We start from the raw sequence: 21,441 nt of genomic DNA on the forward strand, positions 1-21,441 counted from the left end.
CAGGTGGCTTGTCCCTCTCCCGGGCCACATCCTGGCTGATTCCCATTCCTCTCTCACAAGCTCATTCGTACCTGGCTTGTCCCCATTCCTTTCTCCCCAGTGTTGAGTGTCTGAGCCATTATGGCATGACAGCGTGATGACCATTTGCATGCCCTTGACCGGAATCGAACCTGGGACCCTCTATCCACTGAGCCAAACCAGTTAGGGCTATCCTTCATTTTGTAATACCTTTGCTGGATACAGGACTCTTGGTTTATAGTTTTTTCATTGAGCACTTTGAGTGTTATCCTTACCTTCTGGCCTCCATTACTTCTTCTGAGTTACTAACTGTTAATCATGAAGTTCCCTTGTAAATGATGCATAATTTTTCAATTTCTACTTTCAAGATGTTCTGTCTTTGATCTCAGCTTTTTACTATGATGTGCCTGTGGGTCTCTTTATATTTATCCTTTTTGCAGTTCATTTAGCTTCAAGGATGTTTTTCAATACATTTGGGGTGTTTTCAGCCATTATTTGTTTGAATATTTTTTCTTCTCCTTTCTCACTCCTCTCCTCTGGTACTCCCATTATGTGTACATTGGTGCACTTAATGGTACATCACTTTTCTCCAAGGCTTGGTACATTTTTCTTCATTATTTCTCTTCTATCTTCTTTGGATAGCATCTCTATCAATCTATCTGCAATTGGCTGAATCTCCTGCCATTTCAAATCTACTTGAGCCTGCCTAGTAAATTTTTAATTTGTTGCTACACTTTTTAACTCTATAAATTTAGCCCCTGAACCTTGAAGCTGGAGAGGATGAGAAATGCTGGCTGCATGCCCCTCCCAGTGAGATACTGTTCCCTTGACTGGTAACTGAGGGAAGGAACCCAATTTTGTGAGCTAAACATACCTGAATTATAGCATCTCTCATCACTGAGATGGGGACGAATAAGTTGTGGCTCAAAAGTCATGGACTCTCACTGTAGATTTCTTGACTAAATGTTTCTTTGTTTGCAGTATTCCCTTAGGACTATTTCTGGAAATATTAAATTTTGAGGTGGTGGTGGTGGTGTTTGTCTGTCTTTTGAAATTGTGCCGTTATAGTTGCTTTCTGAATAGCAAGTCGAAAGGGTCCCTCACACTGTCATTCTGGAGGTGAAAGTCTAAAAGATGTTCTAATGTTGGAAAGGTTAACTGTATTTTATGACACTATGAGAGATATTTAAAGGAGAAAAATTACACAATCAAATGAACAGATGCAGAAAAAGCATTTAATACAACCCAGCAGTGTATTCTGGGCTGCAAAGAGCATTTCTTTAACCTGGTAAAGGCCATCTGCTAGAAAACAACAGCAACTGTGTACTGGGTGTCCCAAAATGTATACATACCTAACAGCTAATAGCTCAATTTTGAAAATGAAATGTATTCTAATAAACACTGCCGTTATAATTATTCAAAGTGTGTGTATACATTTTTGGGGACACCATATATTAAATGGCAAAAACCTAGAAGCTTATCTTCAATGTCAGAAATAAGACAAGGATGCCAAACATTGTTGTTTACACTCATTATCATATAGGAAATATATAAAATATAAATATTGGAATAGAAGAAATATAATTGTCATTATTTGCAGCTGATATAATTGTCACATACAGAATAATTTATAGATTACCAGAACTAGTAGAAGTTCAGGAAGATTGCTAGAAGTCAACAATAAAACTAGAAAATAATTTTTAAATGTTACTGTAGCAACCAAAATTATAGGATCATTAGGAATAAATGTAAGGTGTGCATAATCTTATAAAATATCAGTGAAAGACAAAACGGAATTATGTCTTTGTAATAAATATTCATTATAAATGCCCTATTCATACATGAGAAACTCAATATTATAATAATTCCCAAGCAATCTGTACAGTCATTACAATTTCAAAAACAACAAAATCCAAATAAGATGAGGTGATCCCAAAATTTATATGAAACAAAGGTCCAAGAATTACAGCATTTCTAGAGGATGACAGGGTTCATTCTATCATATATTGATAGTCAATTATAAAGCTACAATGATTAAAACAGTGGGTTATTGGCAGTTAGATATGTGGACCAATTTAATGGAACACAGAGCCTAGAAACATTACCATAATACATGAAAATTGAATATAATGTAGGGGAGGAGAAAATGGCGGCCAAATAGGCAGACCTGTTGGGCACCTCGTCCCAGGGCCAAGCTGGAAATACAACTGAATTGGAGAACATTCACCTGGAATTTCCAACTGTGGTCCAGCTGAGGAGGTGACCTGTATCAAGGAAGAACAGGAGGGACCTGGAGGTTGGCAGGAAGGGCAAGATGAGAGGTGGGGAGCCTGGAGAGGAGGGACCTGAGCTGCAGGGAGAACTATTCCAGGAGCACAGGCAGGGCTCCCACCTGCCGGCGGCGGTGCTCCCGACCCACTACAGCACCACCTGCAGTGCCCATATCATCCAAGCAGCTGCAAAGACAGGACTGCTGGCAGCAGCAGAGTCTGGACCCGGCAGACCAGAGCCAGTGGGGGACAGAGCCACAGTTTCAATTGTCTTTTTTTTTTTTTTTTTTAAATCTCTAAACCCAGAGCACAGAAGTCTTCTTTTGTAACTACACACCTGAGGCATTGGCACAGGGAAGGAGGCGTGGGTTGAGGTGCCTGAGGACAGGCGGGGGATGGAGGGGGGAGCAGGGCAGGGAGACTTGGAAAAGCACTAGCCAGGAGTCCTGCATTGGGTCATTCATGTGCTTGCAAACTGAAACAGCCATTTTCCCTGGGAGGAGCTTCCGGCTCCCAACACCCAGAGGGCAGGTAAATGAAAAAACAAGAAGAGATCAACCTATGAACTTGTATGAATATATGCATAACCCGTGGACACAGACAATGGGGTGGTGAGGATCTGCGAGGTAGGGAGACGGGAGTGGGCTGGAAGAGGTTAATGGGGGAAACAGGGACCTATGTAATAGTTTCAACAATAAAGATTTTTTAAAAAGAATATAATGTAGAAGTGGTCTTATGAATTAGGAGGGAAAGGATGAATATATTTTTTAAAGGTACTAGGAAAAATATCTATCCTTACGGACTTTACAAGAGAATTTGTGAGAATGTAATCATAACTTTAGGTCATTAAAGAGGCTATTAAATAAGTAAACAAAACAAAGTATGGAGAGACTAAATTTTACTGTATTTAAATTAAAAATTTCTGTATAATAAATGACAGCATAAACAAAGTAGGTATCTGGATGTTCCAATTTCTCAGATTTTTATGTAAAATTTAAAAATTCTCACCCAAAACTAAAAATCTATAAAATATCTAGAAATAAGCTTAATATGAAACATGCAAGATCTTTATGAAAAAGTTATTAAAATTTTATCCAAGAGCATAAAATATTTTAATTAATAAAGAGACCTATCATGATACTAATGGGAAAAATTATATTATAATTAAGTCTATTCTCCACAATTTTAGTGGAACTTAATAAATTGATTCTAAAATTCACCCAGAACAGAATATGTACAAGAATAAGACAATGGAAGAGGGGGGAAGGAAGGGAGAACTTGCCTCTAGAGAATAAGACGCATATGAAGTCAAATGACAGTGAAGAGCATGGTTGGTAGGACAGACATCTAGATCCATTGTCCAGAAATAGGCAACTTACCATACGGTAAACTTGGTAGTTCAAATAAATGAAGAAAGAAATGGACTAGTTAATACTAGTTGGGACAATTGCCTTTTCATTTTTGCTTGTAGCGGGGGAGGAACCCTTAAAGATAAATAACCAATAGTAAAACTAGGCAAATATGACATAAACAGGCAACATACAATAGAGGATCTATAAATGACAAGAAAATATGAAATGTTTAGTTTTAAAAGTAATCAGGGAAATTCAAGTTAAAGCAAGATTATCTCCAACCACAAGATTGGTAAAAAAAAAAAAAAAGACACTAGTATCTACTGTTGTCAAGGGTGTAGAGTATGGTCCTTTGAATAGAAGAAAACAGTTTTATTATCCTATATAATAAAAGCCTAATATGCTAAGTGTCTGCTCATCCATTCAACCAATCCTATATAATAAAAGCCTAATATGCTAAGTGTCTGCTCATCCATTCAACCAATCAAAGCATAATATGCTAATGATCTACTAAGGCTGCTCAACCACTCGCTATGACGTGCACAGACCACCAGGGGGCAGATGCTCCAACAGGTAGGTTAGCTTGCTGCTGGGGTCTGGCCAATAAAGACTGAGCGAGATGGGCCGGACACACCCTGGAGCCCTCCTGCGGTCCCTCCCCAACTGGCCAACCTCTCGTGTCCCTCCCCTGCCCAGATCATACATCAGTGGGGTCCCTTGGCCTGACCTGCACCCTCTCACAATCCGGGACCCCTCAGGGGGGCACACTGACTGTCAGATAGTTCCAGCCTATCTAATAAAAGAGTAATATGCAAATTGACCATCACTCCAACACACAAGATTGCCGCCCCATGTGGTCAAAGATGGCTGCCCCCATGTGGACACAAGATGGCTGCCACAAGATAGCCAACAGGGGACCGCCACAAGATAGCCAACAGGGGAGGGCAGTTAGGAGTGACGGGGACGGAAGGGGAGGGCAGTTAGGGGCAATCAGGCCTGCAGTGGAGGGCAGTTGGGAGCGACCAGGCCTGCAGGGGAGGGCAGTTGGGGGGGGGGGACCAGGCCTGCAGGGGAGGGCAGTTGGCGGGGACCAGGCCTCCAGGTGAGGGCTTTTAGGGACAATCATGCCTGTAGGGGAGGGCAGTTGGGGGGACCAGGCCTGCAGGAGAGAACAGTTAGGGGTGATCAGGCCGGCAGGGGAAGGCAGTTGGGAGGGACAAGGCCTGCGGGGGGTGGGGGAGGCAGTTAGGGGCAACCAGGCTGGCAAGGGAGGGCAGTCAGGGGTGACCGGGCCAGCAGGGGAGGGCAGTTGGGAGGGACCAGGCCTGCAGGGGAGGGCAGTTGGGGGGGTCCAGGCCTCCAGGTGAGGGCAGTTAGGGACAATCATGCCTGTATGGGAGGGCAGTTGGGGGGGATCAGGCCTGCAGGGGAGGGCAGCTGGGAGGAACCAGGCCTGCAGGAGAGAACAGTTAGGGGTGACCAGGCCGGCAGGGGAGGGCAGTTAGGGGTGACCAGGCCAGCAGGGGAGGGCAATTAGGGGTGACCAAGCCAGCAGGGGAGGGCAGTTGGGAGGGACAAGGCCTGCAGGGGAGGGCAGTTGGGGGTGACTAGGCCTGCAGGGAAGGGCAGTTAGGGGCAACCAGGTTGGCAAGGGAGGGCAGTCAGGGGTGACTGGGCCAGCAGGGGAGGGCAGTTGGGGGCGACCAAGCCTGCAAGGGAGAACAGTTAGGGGCGACCAGGCTGTGGGACACACCCCCCCTGCATGAATTTCATGCACCGGGCCTCTAGTCTATATAATAAAAGCCTAAGCAATAGTTATGGCATAATGACCAGTCTCTATGATAAGCACTGAGCACCATGGGGCAGATGCTCAACGTAGGAGCTGCCCCTTGTGGTCAGTGCACTCCCACAGGGGGAGCGCTGCTCAGCCAGAAGCCAGGCTCATGGCTGGCAAGCGCAGTGGTGGTGGCAGGAGCCTCTCCTGAGCAGGTGGGCAGTAAGGAGCGAGGGGTCCTGGACTGTGAGAGGGATCCTCCCCAACCCCTCTCCCCCATGAATTTTCTGCACCAGGCCTCAAGTCTCCATTAAAATTAAGAATATACATGATTTTTAATCCAGCAATTCTATGAAGGTAGAGGTGTCATTATAGGAATGAAAAGACATCTTGCATATAATGTTAAAGAAAAAATTAATTGCAAAATAAGGATATAATCCCACTTATGTAAATCACATGCATTGAAAAAAACAAAACTGGCCGCTGTAATAAAGAGACTCCAAAGGACAGTGGTTTAAGCAAGTCAGAAATTAATTTCACTCTTACGTTACAGGAGAAAGGAATTTTTCCATCCTTAACACGACTTCTGCCGATCCCATGCCACTGCTTAAGCTCGCACTTGCATCTCAGCCAGCAAGAAAGGGGAATGACAGGATGGTACACCCAACTCTTTAGTTAAAGACCTAATCTGGAAGGTCTACTCACATCCATTGCCTGGTCGTGTGGCCACAATTACTGTAAGAGGCTTGGAAACAGCCTTTATCTGGGCAGCATCTGTCCAGATACAACTTTATCAGTAAAGGAAGGAGAACAGTGTAGATTTCAAACAGCGTATGATGCCCACACACTTCCCACTGACTAACTGCATCAGGACTTCAATCTCTGAACAAGGGGACACAGTTCTCTTCTAGGCTAATGACTACAAAAATAAAAATACCAGAGGACTTCTCAGAAACAGAACAGTCATGAGCTGGGCTCCCTTCTGAGCCAAGTACTCCAGTTTAAAAAATCCCTTCCATGACTTCTAGATAATGATGGCGAATGAGGGAAATACAGAACCTTTCTCCTCTGACATATATGGAATTGCTCTATAAATAGAAAAAGAAATGAACAAGCCAGAATCCCCCCGGAACAGCAGAAAACCCCTGTTGCAATTGCGACTCGACTTCTCCTGCCAAAGTGGAGGGTCCTGGCCCAGCCTACTGACCAGAACCTCAGGTGGAAAAGTAACACACGTCCTCCCCCAGAGCTGCCTGCTGTCCCGCAGAGCTCCCGCCCCCACGCCCATGCCCACGCCCCTCTCGTGGTGGCAGGGAGGAGCGTACAGAAGACCTGGACACAGCTGCTCTTTCAGCAGGCGTGGGACGGGGGGAAGGCCAGCATAATACAGGAAATAAGAGGACGAACAGCAAGCCAGAGAACACAAATCCAAGAAACAAACATGTAGCACTGAACAGCTCTAGAACAAAAGATCTAGAAATATGACTTTCAGAGAAGACTTCAGGCCATGGCCGTTGTTGCTCAGTGGTTAGAGTGCTGGCCCTGCACTGAAGGGTCCCAGTAGGGCTACATGCAGGAGGCAACCATCAGATGTTTCTCTCTTCCCCCTCCTACCCTCCCTTCCACGCTCTCTAAACAAACAAACAAAAATTAAAAGACTTCAAAGCTGAGATCTTAATGTAACAATGAGAAGGAAACAAGGAAAAACAGGCTAAGAAAACAAACAGGTTCAAAAAGCACCATCACAGAACTGCAAGCACATGGGTAACAGCCAGCGAGAGCAGCTGAAACCACCTCTCCCACAGGAGCGCCACCACCAAGGCGAAGGAAAGACAAGGCAACAGGACAGACGACACCTGAGGAGAGCAGTGCTGCCTGACACAAAGCCACCAGCACCACCGAGAGCGACCAGCCAATGAAAGGAATCCGAGGTCACCTCCCACCCAGCACAGCAGAGGGCTGGGATGGCTCCCCGCGCAGCATCCACGGCAGATCCGGGAGGGCTCTGGACTGCTGTTTTTGTTCGCGTGTGCGTGTTGGTTGTGTTATCTGTACTTACTTTTGGTTCTGCTTGCTTTTTTGTTTTTGTTTTTGAAGATAACATTTCATTTTCCTAAAACCAACAGTCACGGTAGGGACTTTGTTTGCTATAAAACCGAGTACACTACAACTTTCTACAAACACGTCTTGTTTATCTCAGGCTATTTCATGCTTTACTAATAAGAATACCTGCCAATTCAATAGCACCTTAAAAGAAAGACTATTTATAGGCAATTAAAATGATTCAAAAGATAAATCTCATCTTTTTTTGGGTGGCAAATGATAAATTTAAACATTTTAAAAAGTTAAGCACCAAAAATAATGCTGTTGTCAGATATTGCTGAATTAATTTATTGAACAGGTCTCACCGAATAGAAGACATGTTTTAGTGCAAGAAAAGAATTCTTGCGATTCCGGGTCACAGACTTCTCGATGAGCAGCAGCGTGCTCGGGGACAGTGGCTTTTAGGAAAAGGAACAAACGTGTCCAAGGACTGTCAGGCCCGTGGTTTTATAACATAATTCATAGCATCAAAACAATCAACCCCTGTGCTAATAAATCCTTTAAGTCCCAAAGAATTTCTTCTTCCTTAAAGTTTTAACTATGAGGTAGCTATCATTCAAGTAAACATCAAATGCAGCCAACCTCTGCTGACAGACGTGAGCACTAGTCATAATTATTGGAAATCGCCACTGGAAAGACAATTAAAAGTTTAGAAATTAATGTTAATCAGCAGTATTCTGGCTTGAGTTTCCAAATTCCTTCCCCACCAGAAGTTCTATGAAAAGTGCAGAGGTTTCTCAACAGTTCTCGAAAGACACAAGACTGGGACGCTGTTAACTTGGGCTCGAACTCCTGCAGAAGCTCCTGCGTGCTGGCCTGGCCGTCCACGTGGGCCTGGAAGGCAATGAAGTTCCTCATTTCCACCAGGAGGTCGTCGTGCTCCGTGCAGGAGGGCGGCGCGGCGCAAGCCTCGTGAGGGGGCACGTTTTCACTTTCCAGCCGCTCTGGCAAAATCAGGTGGTTCCTGGCTCTCATTTTAGCCAACAGTGAGGACGACGCGAGGGCCCCGGACGAGGACTCCACAGCTTCCACGTTTCCGCTAAAATGCTCCGAAATGTGGTCTTTCCCACCCTTGTTCACGATGCCGTCCTGCAGAAGGAAGAGCACGGCACTGGTACGTCTAACGTCCAACTGCGGCCCACTAATCTCCCCAGAGCTCCGAGGGATACAATACATGGGTGCCCGGGCCAGGGGGTCCAGTTCGTGGGGAAAGAACGAGACACCAGATACCACAAAGGGAAAGGAGAGTCACCATCTAAATCCACCCGTATTGAACCAACAACAAGAAAACTCCCAAAGCTACACCAGTCACTCGGTGGCCGCTCTGCGTGATGAGGACAGAGGGAGCAGAGGGGCCGGGAGCAGGCGCCAGGAAACTGCCTCCAGGAAGGCTGAGCTCCGTGGGCTTCTCCTGCTCTTCCTCCCAAATCTATCCGGTCTAGGCTGGCACTGTGGGATAGGAACAATATTGAGCTGTACTTCTTCTTCTTCACTTGTTATCATTTTATTCTTTACTAATTTATACCTCACGTGTTACCTTAAAAACAAAGGTTCACCAAAACCGGTTTGGCTCAGTGGATAGAGCGTCAACCTGTGGACTGAAAGGTCCCAGGTTCGATGCCGGTCAAGGGCATGTGCCTTGGTTGTGGGCACATCCCCAGTAGGGAGTGTGCAGGAGGCAGCTGATCGATGTTTCTCTCTCATCAATGTTTCTAACTCTCTATCCCTCTCCCTTCCTCTCTGTAAAAAATCAATAAAATATATTTAAAAAAAAGAAAAGTATAATAAAAAAATTAAAAAAAAAACACACAAAAAACAAAGGTTCTCTATTCGTATTAATCTAAAATAGGAGTCTGAGCCTGGCAGTGCCAAAGGTTGTCAGTAGCACAGCCCTTAACCAGAAGACCAGAGAGCACTGAGGGGGCGAGGCCGAGGGGGCGAGGCCCAGCTGCCCTCGTGGGAGAGACGGCAGAGCTCCGGCAGCCGGTGAATGCCAGCATCCCAGGCCTGTGTTCTGGAAGGCAGTGGTCTTCGGAAGCACTGAGCCTCCGGGGGGAGCAGGCTGCCTGGGCCACGCCTCCCACCGGTCACCGATCCCTGTCTGACTCCCCTCGCCCCCCCCCAATGACACACACACATTAACTTTCTCAGGGCAAAATAGAGAATTGGTTCCAGATTGCGGGTTAAAGACTTTTTCTGTTAGGGAGTTAGCTGGCCTTTTAGATTCGAATAAAGTGGTTCATAAATCAGAGCAGACAGCACAAATCGCAGGTGGCATTAGCCAGCGACTTCTTTCACATCCGAATCGGGTTACATTTTCCTGGGAATGCAATCAAGTCTCCCAGGTGGAAAGCAGACAGGCTATCACATTACCTGGCCTTTCTGCTTCGGGGCCGTCGAAGAAGGACGCTGCACCGAGAAGCTGGAATTCCTTTTCTGACCAAATCTACTCCTAAATAAGGAAAAGAATCACAGATAAAGTGTTGGTTTTTGTGACGAAGAGAGGAAATGCCTTTTCAACAACTAAACTCCGCCTGGAAAACGTTTTTCTGCGTGACTCTTCTTTCACAGCCACGGCCCGCCTCTCCTCCACTCCATTCTCCTGGGAAGAACTGTTGCTTCTCGAGCAAGAACCCCTCCACATGCATGTTCAGCACACGGGGCCACTGCCTCCTCCCGGGGAGGAAAGCCCTCCCAGGAGAGTGGACTGAGCAGCACAGCCACGCCGACTGTGGAGCTGGCGAGATGTCCTATGAGACTTAACCGTGATTCTGCATCTCCTCCTGGTGTTAACAAAACAGCCCTCCTTCGCCCGGAAAGCTTGTCTTTGGAAAGCAGGGACAAAAGCGAAGAAGAAGGTAAGGCTACAAATGGGTTTCGCTGAGTCCCCCAAGTTGGCTGGCCGTCCCTCCCTGAGGCTTTCCACCGCAGGAGAGCGGGGAGCCCACCCTGCCCTGACTGCCCGGCGGGACAGCCTGGCCCTCGCCCAGCACGGCAGGGCAGCACTCTCACTTTGCTCCCGCTGGTGCACCGGAAACGCCCCGGCGGCCGGTCCAGGTGGGAACACCGGACGCCACACCCAGACACCGCTGCCGGGAGAGCCGCAGTGCCTTCAGGGCGTCCTGGGCCACTCGGTTGGCTTCCGCCTCCACCAGCACATAATCGGGGCTGGCTCCATCCATGATGGCGTCGTGCTTCATGACACTGTGCACGCCAACTAGCAAGAACACGGGAAACAGGAAACGTGTTAGTTCAGGTGGGAAACAAGCGCCGTTTTTCTTCTGTACAGTCTAGCATGTTGTAGGCAGAGGAAAACAATGAGTATTTTTATTTACTGAGACCCAGACACTTACACGCTGTGGCTACTTACCTTCACCACATGGTATGAGCTAGGGCCGATCACTATCCCTGTTTCACAACGATGGAAGCATGATGCTTCGATCATAACTTCAACATCACCTCTTCCCACCTATCTGGAAATTTTAAAACCTTCTATGGGATGGTATATGAATTATATCTCAATAAAGCTATCTTTCTGAATCAATCAAGAGAAAAAAAATCTTTATTGAAGGGAAAAATATAAACCAGAATTATAGAATTACTAAAATGTAATAACCAGAAAATATTACATATTAGACTAATTTAATGTAGTTATTAGTGAAAAATTCATAGCCCTAAATACTTATATCAATAAAAATAAATGAATACAAGAACTACATTTCCAAGTCAAATGGTTTTATAAAAAGTAAGCAAAAAAATTCACCAAAACACAATAAAAACAAAAGCATAATGAAGATAAAAGCAAAAATTATGAAGTAGAGAACAATCATGGATCTAATTAATAAATCAAAATCTTGGTTTACTAAAAAAAAAAAATCACAAAATAGACAAACCACTAGCTTAACTTGATCAAGAAAAAAGGAAGGTGTGTGGGGGACATAGAAAATTAGAAATGACAAGAGGGAAATTATCTTGAAAAAGAAGTAAATTAAAAATAAACATTTCAAGAGTATTTTCTATGTCTCTATGCAAATGAACTTGAAAACTAGACAAAACAGATAATTTGCTAGGAAAACAGACCAATAACCGCAGAAAAGGCAGAGTTAACAAGTTACAGGAAAGCATCAGACCCCGACGGTTTCTCTCTGAAATGCCATGCTAAGCTGCCTCCTTGAACAGAGGACCATGCCAGCGACCTGTTCAGGCCTAAACAGGACCACACCCCACGGACGACTAAGCTGGCAGGACTGCCTGTCCCCAGGGTCCTGACATTGCTGAGACTCCTTCCTAATTGTTCTCCCTTGACGTTAGCCATCAGCTTTCCTGCTTCCAGATGCCTGCCTCTGACCATACACACACACACACACACACACACACACACACACACACACACACCCGCCCCGCCCACCGTTGCTGCAATCTCCCGTGGTTGGAAAATCAGATAAATATAACATGTAGGGAAATTTCCTATTAATGTTCAGACAGGACAAACCCATTTAAAGCATTGCACCCCTCCTGTAAGTGGTTATGTCAAGTGCTATTGTTCTCCAAAGTTTCAAATCCTAGGTCTTCAAAAGGGAGAAGTGAATATAATTTTCAAAAATGTCAATAAATTTCAAATCTTAATTTTAGAAGAAAAAGTTACTTCCAGCAGACAGCACTGTCAGTAGAGGCTGCTACTGCTAGAAGCGGCCTGCTCGTGCTCGGTCCCCAGCACACCTGTGGCAAACTCAGCACAGGATTGCCTGACTTTTATTTGTTAATCCTCACCCAAGGATATTTTTTTCCATTGATTTTTAGATAGCGTGAAAGGGAGGAGAGAGGAGTAGTATATATATGTGCGGGGGGGGGGGGGGGGGGGGGGAGGAGAGAGGGAGAGAGAGAGCAAGAAACATCGATGTGAGAGAGACACATCTATTGGTTGCCTCCCGCACACGCCCCAACCAGGGCCAGGGATTGAACCTGCAACCCAGGTACATGCCCTTGACCAGGAATGGCACTTGGGACTCCACGGTGCACAGGCCGACACTAACCACTGAGCCAACACCGGCCAGAGTGGATTACCTGATTTTTTGAAAAGCTTTTCTAGAACATAGTCATCATGGTTCTGCTGCGTGCTCTCATGCTCGTTTTCACTGTCCTGCTTCCGGTACTTTCTTTTCTTCACAAGGTGTGGAATTCGAGTTCCTTCAAACTTGGCGTCTCTGCGGCACTTGGAGCTCTTAGGCTTTTGCTTTGGCCTCAGAAGCGTCTCCTGGGTCTCTTCTTCTGCCACACTATGTTTTGTTTTCGACTTGTGCTTGTAGAAGTTATTGTCCATTTGTCCATTCTCCCAAAGAGGTTCAGTTTGGACCTGGCAGCTTTCTCTTTTGTCAGAAAGACCCTGCTTTTCACCAATCCTTTCCCCACCAGATGTCCTGCCCGTGTCACTGGTTCTTGGAGAACGTGAACACTGCCCCTCTGCACTCGGCACTGGTGAGTCCTCCAGTCTACACACCGCGTCTGTCTCCTCGGCAAGTCTGTCACCGCGAGCTCCAGTGCCAGGTGTCTGAGGGGCCTCTCGCAAAGGGTCACCTTGATTAGAAGGCACTGCATTTACTGCAGCTCCTACAGCTGCGGATTTCTCTGCTGATGCTGTGCCATCGCTGGCAGGTGCATTAGAATCAGGGAACTTTTTGCATACTGGAATGTTAGGGTCTGTTCCAAAGGCCAGCTGAAGTTTTCTTTTTAAGTGGCGTTTGGGTGTTTGAACATCTGAGCCAGTTCCTGTAAAAGGAAAAACACACTCACGTTACATTTTGTAATTCTTCTATCAGTTATTCCTTCAAGTTCAATGACCTTCTGCAATACCTGCAAAAATAGCACTTGTTTCGGTGCCCTGGGATGCATCAGGACTCGTCAGAGTGAACAGCTCGTAGAGGTCATTGGACTTGAAGAACCGCCGTTGCTTCGGATCCTTTAGCACTCGATTTGTCAAGAACTGCTTGAAGATTTGTCTAAAGATAAAAAGTAAACTGGTATGAAACAATATTTAGCTCTACCTCAAATGCTAATGATAAAACAATGTAAGAGAGACATGATAACTGCGGCTGTACAGGTGTCAAAACAATGCCTACAACTTCTAACCTTGGACATTACCATTCCAAAAGTACACAAAACATCAGAGGTCTCCCATGTGTTACAGAATGTAGTTAGAAATAATGCCTTATTATTCTTTATACCCCACGGGTTTCTGCAACTTCCAAGATTCATCACATTCCAAGAAACACCTTTTTCCACACAAGCAAGTGGCGCACAGCCTGTCTACGCTGCAGAAGCCGGCCTCGGACTCCTGGACAGGGCCCCTTCCCATGACGGGCTCAGCAAACCCCGCCTGGGCTTTGCAGTTTTCACATGGAGCTACCTCACCAGCTTCCACCTACTGAGCCACGCCCCACGCTAAAGCACCATGCCACTGTCACTCTTGCCCAGATCCCTCCATACAGCAGCCCTCCCTGCTTAGTGGCTTATTCTTCAGGCGAAGGCGTGTATTTCTAAGCGGAGAGCTCTCCCTCTTAGGACTCAACTGGTCTCCAGCCCTCTCACAGCCAGGCCCCTGAAGAACAGGCACGGTCCCACAAGTGGCCCAGCACCTGGTGGAGAGCAGGGGCCTCCCTTTATGAGCTGGGATGTGGCTCAATAGTCTTCAGTAGGGGAGGGGCGAAACTGGCAATATCTCCATTCCACTGTGTAAGTGTTCTTTGCTCAAATCCCTCCTCTTCACAGAGAGAAAGATGGAGGAGGAAACAGGTGTCCTGGTCAACCTTCCTCTATGGGGCATCAGAGCCAACGTGAACAGAACACCCACGCCAGTCACACCCACACCGATCACACCCACGCCAGTCACACCCACATGCTATGTGTAAATACCAATATTGTTAGCATTTCAATTCTGGCACGTCGTAAAATTTTTCTGAAAAAAAGATGGCACACTACAGTAGGCAGGAAAATTTCTTTCAAATAACAATAGTATTAAGTTAAAACAGAAGCAGTCCTTGAAGTTTAGTAAAGTAGAACAATGACCATGTTCAAAGACACCTTTTAAACAACTCACAATAAGCCATTTTAAAAAACTAAAAGAAGGCTTATTTTAGTAAAAAAAATATATATATAAAAACAAAACAAAAAATTCAAAAACTACATTATCCCTCACGTTATAGCAACCATTGCTTTATAAGACGCCTGCCTGCCCGGGCGGTGGGTTCTGTCCCACACACACGCGCGGGAGAGCGGGCCCAGCTGCACTGACCGGTGGTAGATCTTCTCCTCGATGGTGCCCGCAGTGAGGAGCCGGTACACCGTCACCTGCTTCCTCTGGCCGATCCTCCACGCGCGCTCCCGGGCCTGCGGCAGAGAGCACGCGTCAGCAGGGCCCTCCCAACGACAAGCACTGGCTAAGGAGAGTGGCTGGGTGCTGCCCTCCACTCCCAGTCGGAGTGCTGGCTAATGAGGCTAACACACCTCAGGCCTGTTAGGAAGACAAACAGGCAAGTGACAGAGAGACCGCTGTCTCTGCCTGAAAAACGGTGAGTCTGTGGCATTCCCTTTCCCAGACCTGGTGATGGAGGCTGCGAACAAACAGAAGCGCGTCCTCCTCAGGCCGAAGCCCAGCAGCAACACGGAGCGCAGAGCTCGCAGGGCCCGGCGGGCACCCAGGTGCGGCCCGTAACCGACTGCTGACCTGCTGACTCGCACAAAAACCCGAGGCAACTTCACTCCAAAACCTAACGGCTGACAGCCCACTGCTGAAGCTGACCCCTAACATAAACACATACTGTGTATGTTGTATGTACTATATACTGTAGTCTCACAATAAAGTAAGCTGGAGAAAAGAAAATCATAAAGAAGACAAAGGACATTTACTGTACTTATTTTTAAAAAGCCTAACGTAAGTGAACTCACGCAGTTCAAACCCATGTCGTTCAAGGGCCAACTATGTCACCAACACACTCCTTTTAAAACATAAACAGACCTGCGTGTCTGTGCTTGGGTTCCAGTCGGGGTCGTAGATGATGACTCTGTTGGCCCCCGTCAGGTTGACTCCGAGGCCGCCCACCCGAGTGGTCAGAAGAAACACAAATATGGACGTGTCCTAGAGTAAGACACACAACACTGAGTGCACACACTTAGGACCAGAGACTCTTCACCTCTGCCGCCCGTACTCCACCCACGGGCAATGGCCCTGATATAAGGAATGGGCTATGGACTAGAGACCTGGTCAGTCAAAGATGCCATCTCACAACTCCCACTCTTAATAACAATATTAGTTGACATGTAAAAGTTTGGTTTTCAAGAAAAAATATACACACATTAATAATTTTAAAGGCACACAGACACACACATCAATAATCAAGAAATGCACAGAGTTAAACGCAAAAACTCCCCCTCCCCCTGCTGCCCAACCCAGACCCAGCACGCTCAGGCGGTGTGGCACGCCTGCCCCTGCACTCAGCAGCAGCTTGGGCATCACTGCCAGTCACTGGTCACCTCATTGTATCTTGTGATCAGTGGCTGTCTTGAAGCTATGGTCGTGGTACCATCCATTTTGAGATAGGAATACTTCTGGGCTCTAAGAAAGACTTCAAGTATGTCCAACATCTGTTTGGGAGAGAGGATGGGGGATAAGAGTTTAAAAATTAAATGCACGCTTCTGTGAGTGCTTTCACATTTGTGTAAACAGTCACACCTTTCCAATAGTCACATTAAAAGGGTTTCTTGCTTTGAGGGACATAAATTGCTACGAGTATTTTGGGGATTTCCCTGCTGTTAATTTTTATAAGTTTTGTAAATAGCTGGGCATTTATTTGAGTTCAGGCCCAAACTCGCCCAGACCCAGAATCACATGGTAACTAAGCCTTTTTTAAAGCCAACTTCTGGGCGCCAAATCTAGAGAGAGAGAGAGATCTAAGCTCCCAAAGAGATTAGCAGGCTGCCACTCCAGTATCAGCAGGTAGAGCTGCTGAGGGGATCATTACTTTAGATTATATTCTGTATTTTGAATTATAAGCCGTAAGGAACCAACTTGTCTCCTGCATGAGCTTTGTCTGCTCACCTGCCTTGACTGGGAAAACAGCAGTACTCGCTGGCCCTGCTTGTGCCATATCTTCAACAAGGACTCAACAACGATCATTTTCCCAGAACGTTTCCAGTATCCAAACTGATCTTCCTCTGGTTCATTATCGGAAATGCCTCTGAGAGTCTTGGGGCCTCCAGAAAAGAGATCAGGGTGGTTGCAGATTTTCCTCAGGGCTACCAGTCCAGAGAAAACCTAGGGCATAAAAGAACATGTGCTCTCTATAGAGGACTTGGTGTAAACTCACAGTCGCTCAGGAAGGAGGGGAGGAGGCTGTTCAATACGGAACGCAGATTAAGAAGGAATTCTTCACTCGCTTCTTAGCTTTCTCCCTAACCACAGCATATGAGGAGCTAGAAGAAATCAACCTTCACTCAACTTCTTTTCCTGATAGGGCAAGTTCTCCAGAAACAAAAAAATTCTACTGGGCCAAACATATCTGTGGGGGTCATATTCAATTACTGATTATCTATTTCCCTCACTAGAAGAAAAGGTGTGCAGCTCACAGCATCAGAAAAACGTGATCTATAAAACTGACTCATCTTTTACCTACAAATAAAAAACGTCAAGAGAAAACCCAGATGGTGGCATAGGTAAACACCTGAACTTGCTGCCTCGCACAACCACTTCAAAACTACAACTAAAAGACAAAACGGACATCATCCAGAACCACAGAAAGGCTGGCTAAGTGGAAATTCTACAATTAGAAGGGAAGAGAAAAGCACACTGAGACTCAGAGTAGCTGTGGAAATAAAGTGCAGAGGTACGGAGGCGCGCGCGGAAAGGGCTGGCAACTGAGTACACGACTGTCTTTTTCAATCCGCAGGGAGACACAAGCTCCCAACTGCTCTGAATTCCTGTTCCAGGAGAGACTCTGGGGACTCAGACTCATACGGGGAGAAACTGGACTATCTGGCAGTGGGCGGAATTCGAGGGCGCCTTTCTCTCAGAGGTGCCTGCAGCGATAACCAAGGGACACTGAGACCCAGGGGCCTCTTAGGGCAGGGCTGATGGGAAGCCATTGCTGTTTGCTCCGCCCTGGTGATTCCCTGAGACCCCGCCCCACCCCAGCTGTGTGCAGAGGCTTTTGCATATGAATGGCCTGGTCCTTTGAAATCTAAACTTACCTAACAAACTGCAGCTGAGTCAGAGAGACCCAGAACATCCAAAAGAAGGCCCAAAGCCCCACAGCAGCTTGCACTGCTTCACAGCTGGGCCTTATCTGGGCACCTCCAAAACCCAAACAAAGAAGAAGAATCTGCAGATCTCTCTGTAGCTCCTGCTGGGTGGCCTCCGGCAGAGGTTAAAATAGCACCTCTTTGGAGATCCAAGAGCCAGTATACCCAGGGGTCAAAGTAGGACCATCCAGATTACAACTCCTCAGATCCATAAGGGACACACTCAGGGGGCAGACTCAGTGAGCACCAAAGCCACACTGAAGCAAGTCTTGCCTCATAAGGGTGTCTCCAGCACAGAAGTTCTCCCATCGAAGACACAGCTGATCCTCACAGCCAGTTGGCCTGGAGGTCAATTCCTCCCAGTGGTACCAACAACAATCAAGGCTTAACTACAATAAGACTGTGCACACAGTCCACAAAGGGGTACACCAAGAGTGTCCACCTCAGGTAACTGGGGAGGCTGAGCCACTGGGCCTTATAGGACACCTAGCACACAAAGCCACTCTATCAACACAGGGAAGCAGCCAAAATGTGGAGACAAAGAAATAGGTCACAAATGAAAGAAATGGAGGAAAGCAAACTACTGGATATAGAGTTCAAAACCACGGTTATAAGGTTTTTCAAGAATTTTCTAGAAAAGGCCGATAAATTTAGCAAGACCCTCGAGGATATGAAAAAGGACCAACTAGAAATTAAGCATACACTGACTGAAATAAAAAATAATATACAGAGATCCAACAGCAGACTGGAGGATTGCAAGAATCAAGTCAAAAATTTGAAATACAAAGAAGCAAAAAAACACCCAACCGGAAAAGCAAAAAAAAAAAAAAAAAGAATCCAAAAATATGAAGATAGTGTAAAGAGCCTCTGGGACAACTTCAAGTGTACCAACATCAGAACCAGAAGAAGAGAGAGAGCAAGATACTGAAAACCTATTTGAAGAAATAATGACCGAAAACTTCCCCCACCTGGTGAAAGAAATAGACTTACAAGTGCAGGAAGTGCACAGAACCCCACACAAAAGGAATACAAAGAGCACCACACCAAGACACATTATAATTAAAATGCCAAGAGCAAAAGACAAAGAGAGAATATTAAAAGCAGCAAGAGAAAAACAGTTAGCTACCTACAAGGGAGTACCCATACGATTGTCAGCTGATTTCTCAACAGAAACTATGCAGGCCAGACGGGAGTGGCAAGAAATATTCAAAGTGATGAATAGCAAGAACCTACAACCAAGATTGCTCTACCCAGCAAAGCTATCATTCAGAATTGAAGGTCAGATAAAGAGCTTCACAGATAAGAAAAAGCTAAAGGAGTTCATCACCGCCAAACCAGTATTATATGAAATGATGAAAGGTATTCTTTAAGAAGAGGAAGAAGAAGAAAAAGGTAAAGATAAAAATGATGAACAACTAATACATATCTATCAACAAGTGAATCTAAAAATCCAGTGAATAAAAAATCTGATGATCAGAATAATCTGGTGAATATAATAGAATCAGGGGCATAGAAAGGGAGTGGTGATAATCCTCGGGGGGGAAGGGGTGTGGGGGGTGTGGGAAGAGACTGGACAAAAATCATACACCTATGGATGAGGACAGTGGAGGGGGGGTAAGGACATGGGGTGGGGAGGGAACCGGGTGGGAGGGGAGCTATGGGGGTAAAAAAGAGGAACAACTGTAATAATCTGAACAATAAAGATTTAACAAAATACAAAAAAAAAGAATCAACAGATGAATGCATAAATAAAGAGAAACAACAAATCAATGTGGGTTTTTTCTTACTCTCTCTCTCAAATCAATAAATAAAATTTTAAAAATTAAAAAAAATTAAAAAATAAAAAACGTCATGCCCATCTCCATTAGCAGAAATCAGTCACATAACTTGCAAATGCACTGAAATAGTACACTCCCGAGGACTCACTAAAAGTTCTATAATTTAGTATGAGTCAGAGGTTTCCACTAGTATCATATCAGAAATAGTATGTGCATGGGAAACACACAAATGGGAAAGATGTGCGGTGGTTCACTCTGCAGGACACACAGCAGGGGAGCGCTGCCTCCATGCCTGGCAGGAGGGCCTCCGTCACAGTTTTCAGAGCGCATTCACATCGACTCCCCGGTATAAAAGCTCAAGCAGGAAAAGGTAAGTCATAAACTGAGCCAGTAGTCAAAGACTATGATAGTTCTGACCAGTAAATAACAGTTAAACAAATACACTATAAAGGATCTGCATAAATCAGGAACATTGTCAAAATCCCCCAGCGTCACCTAACTCATCTTTCTTCCCCAGCCCTTGCCTCCAACACAGCAGTCACAGCCACGTGTGGCCACAGCACAGGAAGTTGTGGCTGGTCTGAACTGGGAGGAGCCACAGTATACATACACTGACCTTTTGAACTGAAGGCAAACTTTTTTCAATAAATCAGTCAGCCCTCCGTATCCACAGGCTTAGCATCCTTGGATTCAACCAACCGCTGACGGAAACGGTGTTTCTGATCCAAGGCTGGGAATCATGTATGCAGAAGGCTGACTGTATGCATTGTCCTGTGCCACTTTATATAAGGTATGCGAGCATCTTTGGATTTTGGTATCTATGGGAGTCCTTAAACCAATCTCCTCAGGTACCAAGGGATGACTATACACTGAGTGGCCAGATTATTATGATCTCTGAACGCATAATAATCTGGCCACTCAGTGTATATCCTCTATCAGTGGTAGGCAAACTCATTAGTCAACAGAGCCAAATATCAACAGTACAACGACTGAAATTTCTTTTGAGAGCCAAATTTTTTAAACTTAAACTTCTCGCCCAGGCCGTGGTATTTTGTGGAAGAGCCACACTCAAGAGGCCAAAGAGCCGCATGTGGCTTGCGAGTCACAGTTTGCCAACCACGGTCCTATATAATAAAAGGCTAATATGCAATTGTCCCCTCCACCAGGAGTTCGACCAGCAGGCAGGCCGGCCAACCACCCATGTCCCCTCCCCTTGGCCAGGCTGGCCGGACCCCACCCATGCACTAATACACACACACACACACACTGAGTGGCCAGATTATTATGCGTTCAGAGATCATAATAATCTGGCCAACTCAGTGTAGTTAAGTTTTTGAGGAGTCAAAGTTAAAAGCAGATTTTTGTGTGGGGTGGGTTACTAGCACCCCAACCCCTGAGTTAAGGGTCAACTATCCAATTTTGAAGACTTAACTACAAAAAAAAAACAAAAAAAAAAACGAGTAAATATCTCAATTATTGATTACATATTAAAACATTTTGGATATATCAGGTTCAATAAATGTATGATTAAAACTGATTTCGCCATCTTTCTTCACCTTAAGTGACTACTGGAACACTTTAATCACACATGTGGCTTGTATCCTGTATCTACTGGATAGTGCAGATCTAGACCATCTAAGGCCTCAAGACTTGGAGGCACCTGAAGATTAGGGGAGATTTAGGAGAGATGAATAAATATGAATGATTTAACAAACCTCCAACAGAAGACAAAAAAGAAATGAGACTAGTATTCTCAGTGGTTAGAGCATCAGTCCCTGCATTGAAGGGTTGCGGGTTCAATTCCGGGTCAAGGGCACGGGGACCTGGATTGCAGGTTCCATCACCGGCCCCTGAGT

The 21,441-nt window shown here is 45.7% G+C and overlaps 1 protein-coding gene across 4 annotated transcripts in view; it reads right to left on the minus strand.

Moving 5' to 3' along the window:
- Positions 1–934: 934 nt before the first annotated feature.
- The window catches only part of ERCC6 (ERCC excision repair 6, chromatin remodeling factor), a 92,240-nt gene continuing 71,733 nt past the window's right edge, over positions 935–21,441 (minus strand). For 2 of the 4 annotated variants that reach the window (XM_079793037.1, XM_079793036.1), the window contains exons 13-21: positions 16,609–16,824; positions 16,044–16,154; positions 15,529–15,648; positions 14,806–14,900; positions 13,368–13,513; positions 12,582–13,283; positions 10,530–10,734; positions 9,891–9,969; positions 935–8,606 (exon numbers count right to left, since the gene is read on the minus strand). In XM_079793037.1, the coding sequence (XP_079649163.1) occupies positions 8,184–8,606; positions 9,891–9,969; positions 10,530–10,734; positions 12,582–13,283; positions 13,368–13,513; positions 14,806–14,900; positions 15,529–15,648; positions 16,044–16,154; positions 16,609–16,824 (2,097 nt within the window). In that variant the 3' untranslated portion in view covers positions 935–8,183. The other 2 variants (XM_079793035.1, XM_079793038.1) reach the window with 2 other exon arrangements.

The sequence above is a fragment of the Cnephaeus nilssonii genome (assembly GCF_951640355.1).
Source record: "Cnephaeus nilssonii genome assembly, chromosome: 16".
In the NCBI taxonomy this organism is placed as follows: domain Eukaryota; kingdom Metazoa; phylum Chordata; class Mammalia; order Chiroptera; family Vespertilionidae; genus Cnephaeus; species Cnephaeus nilssonii.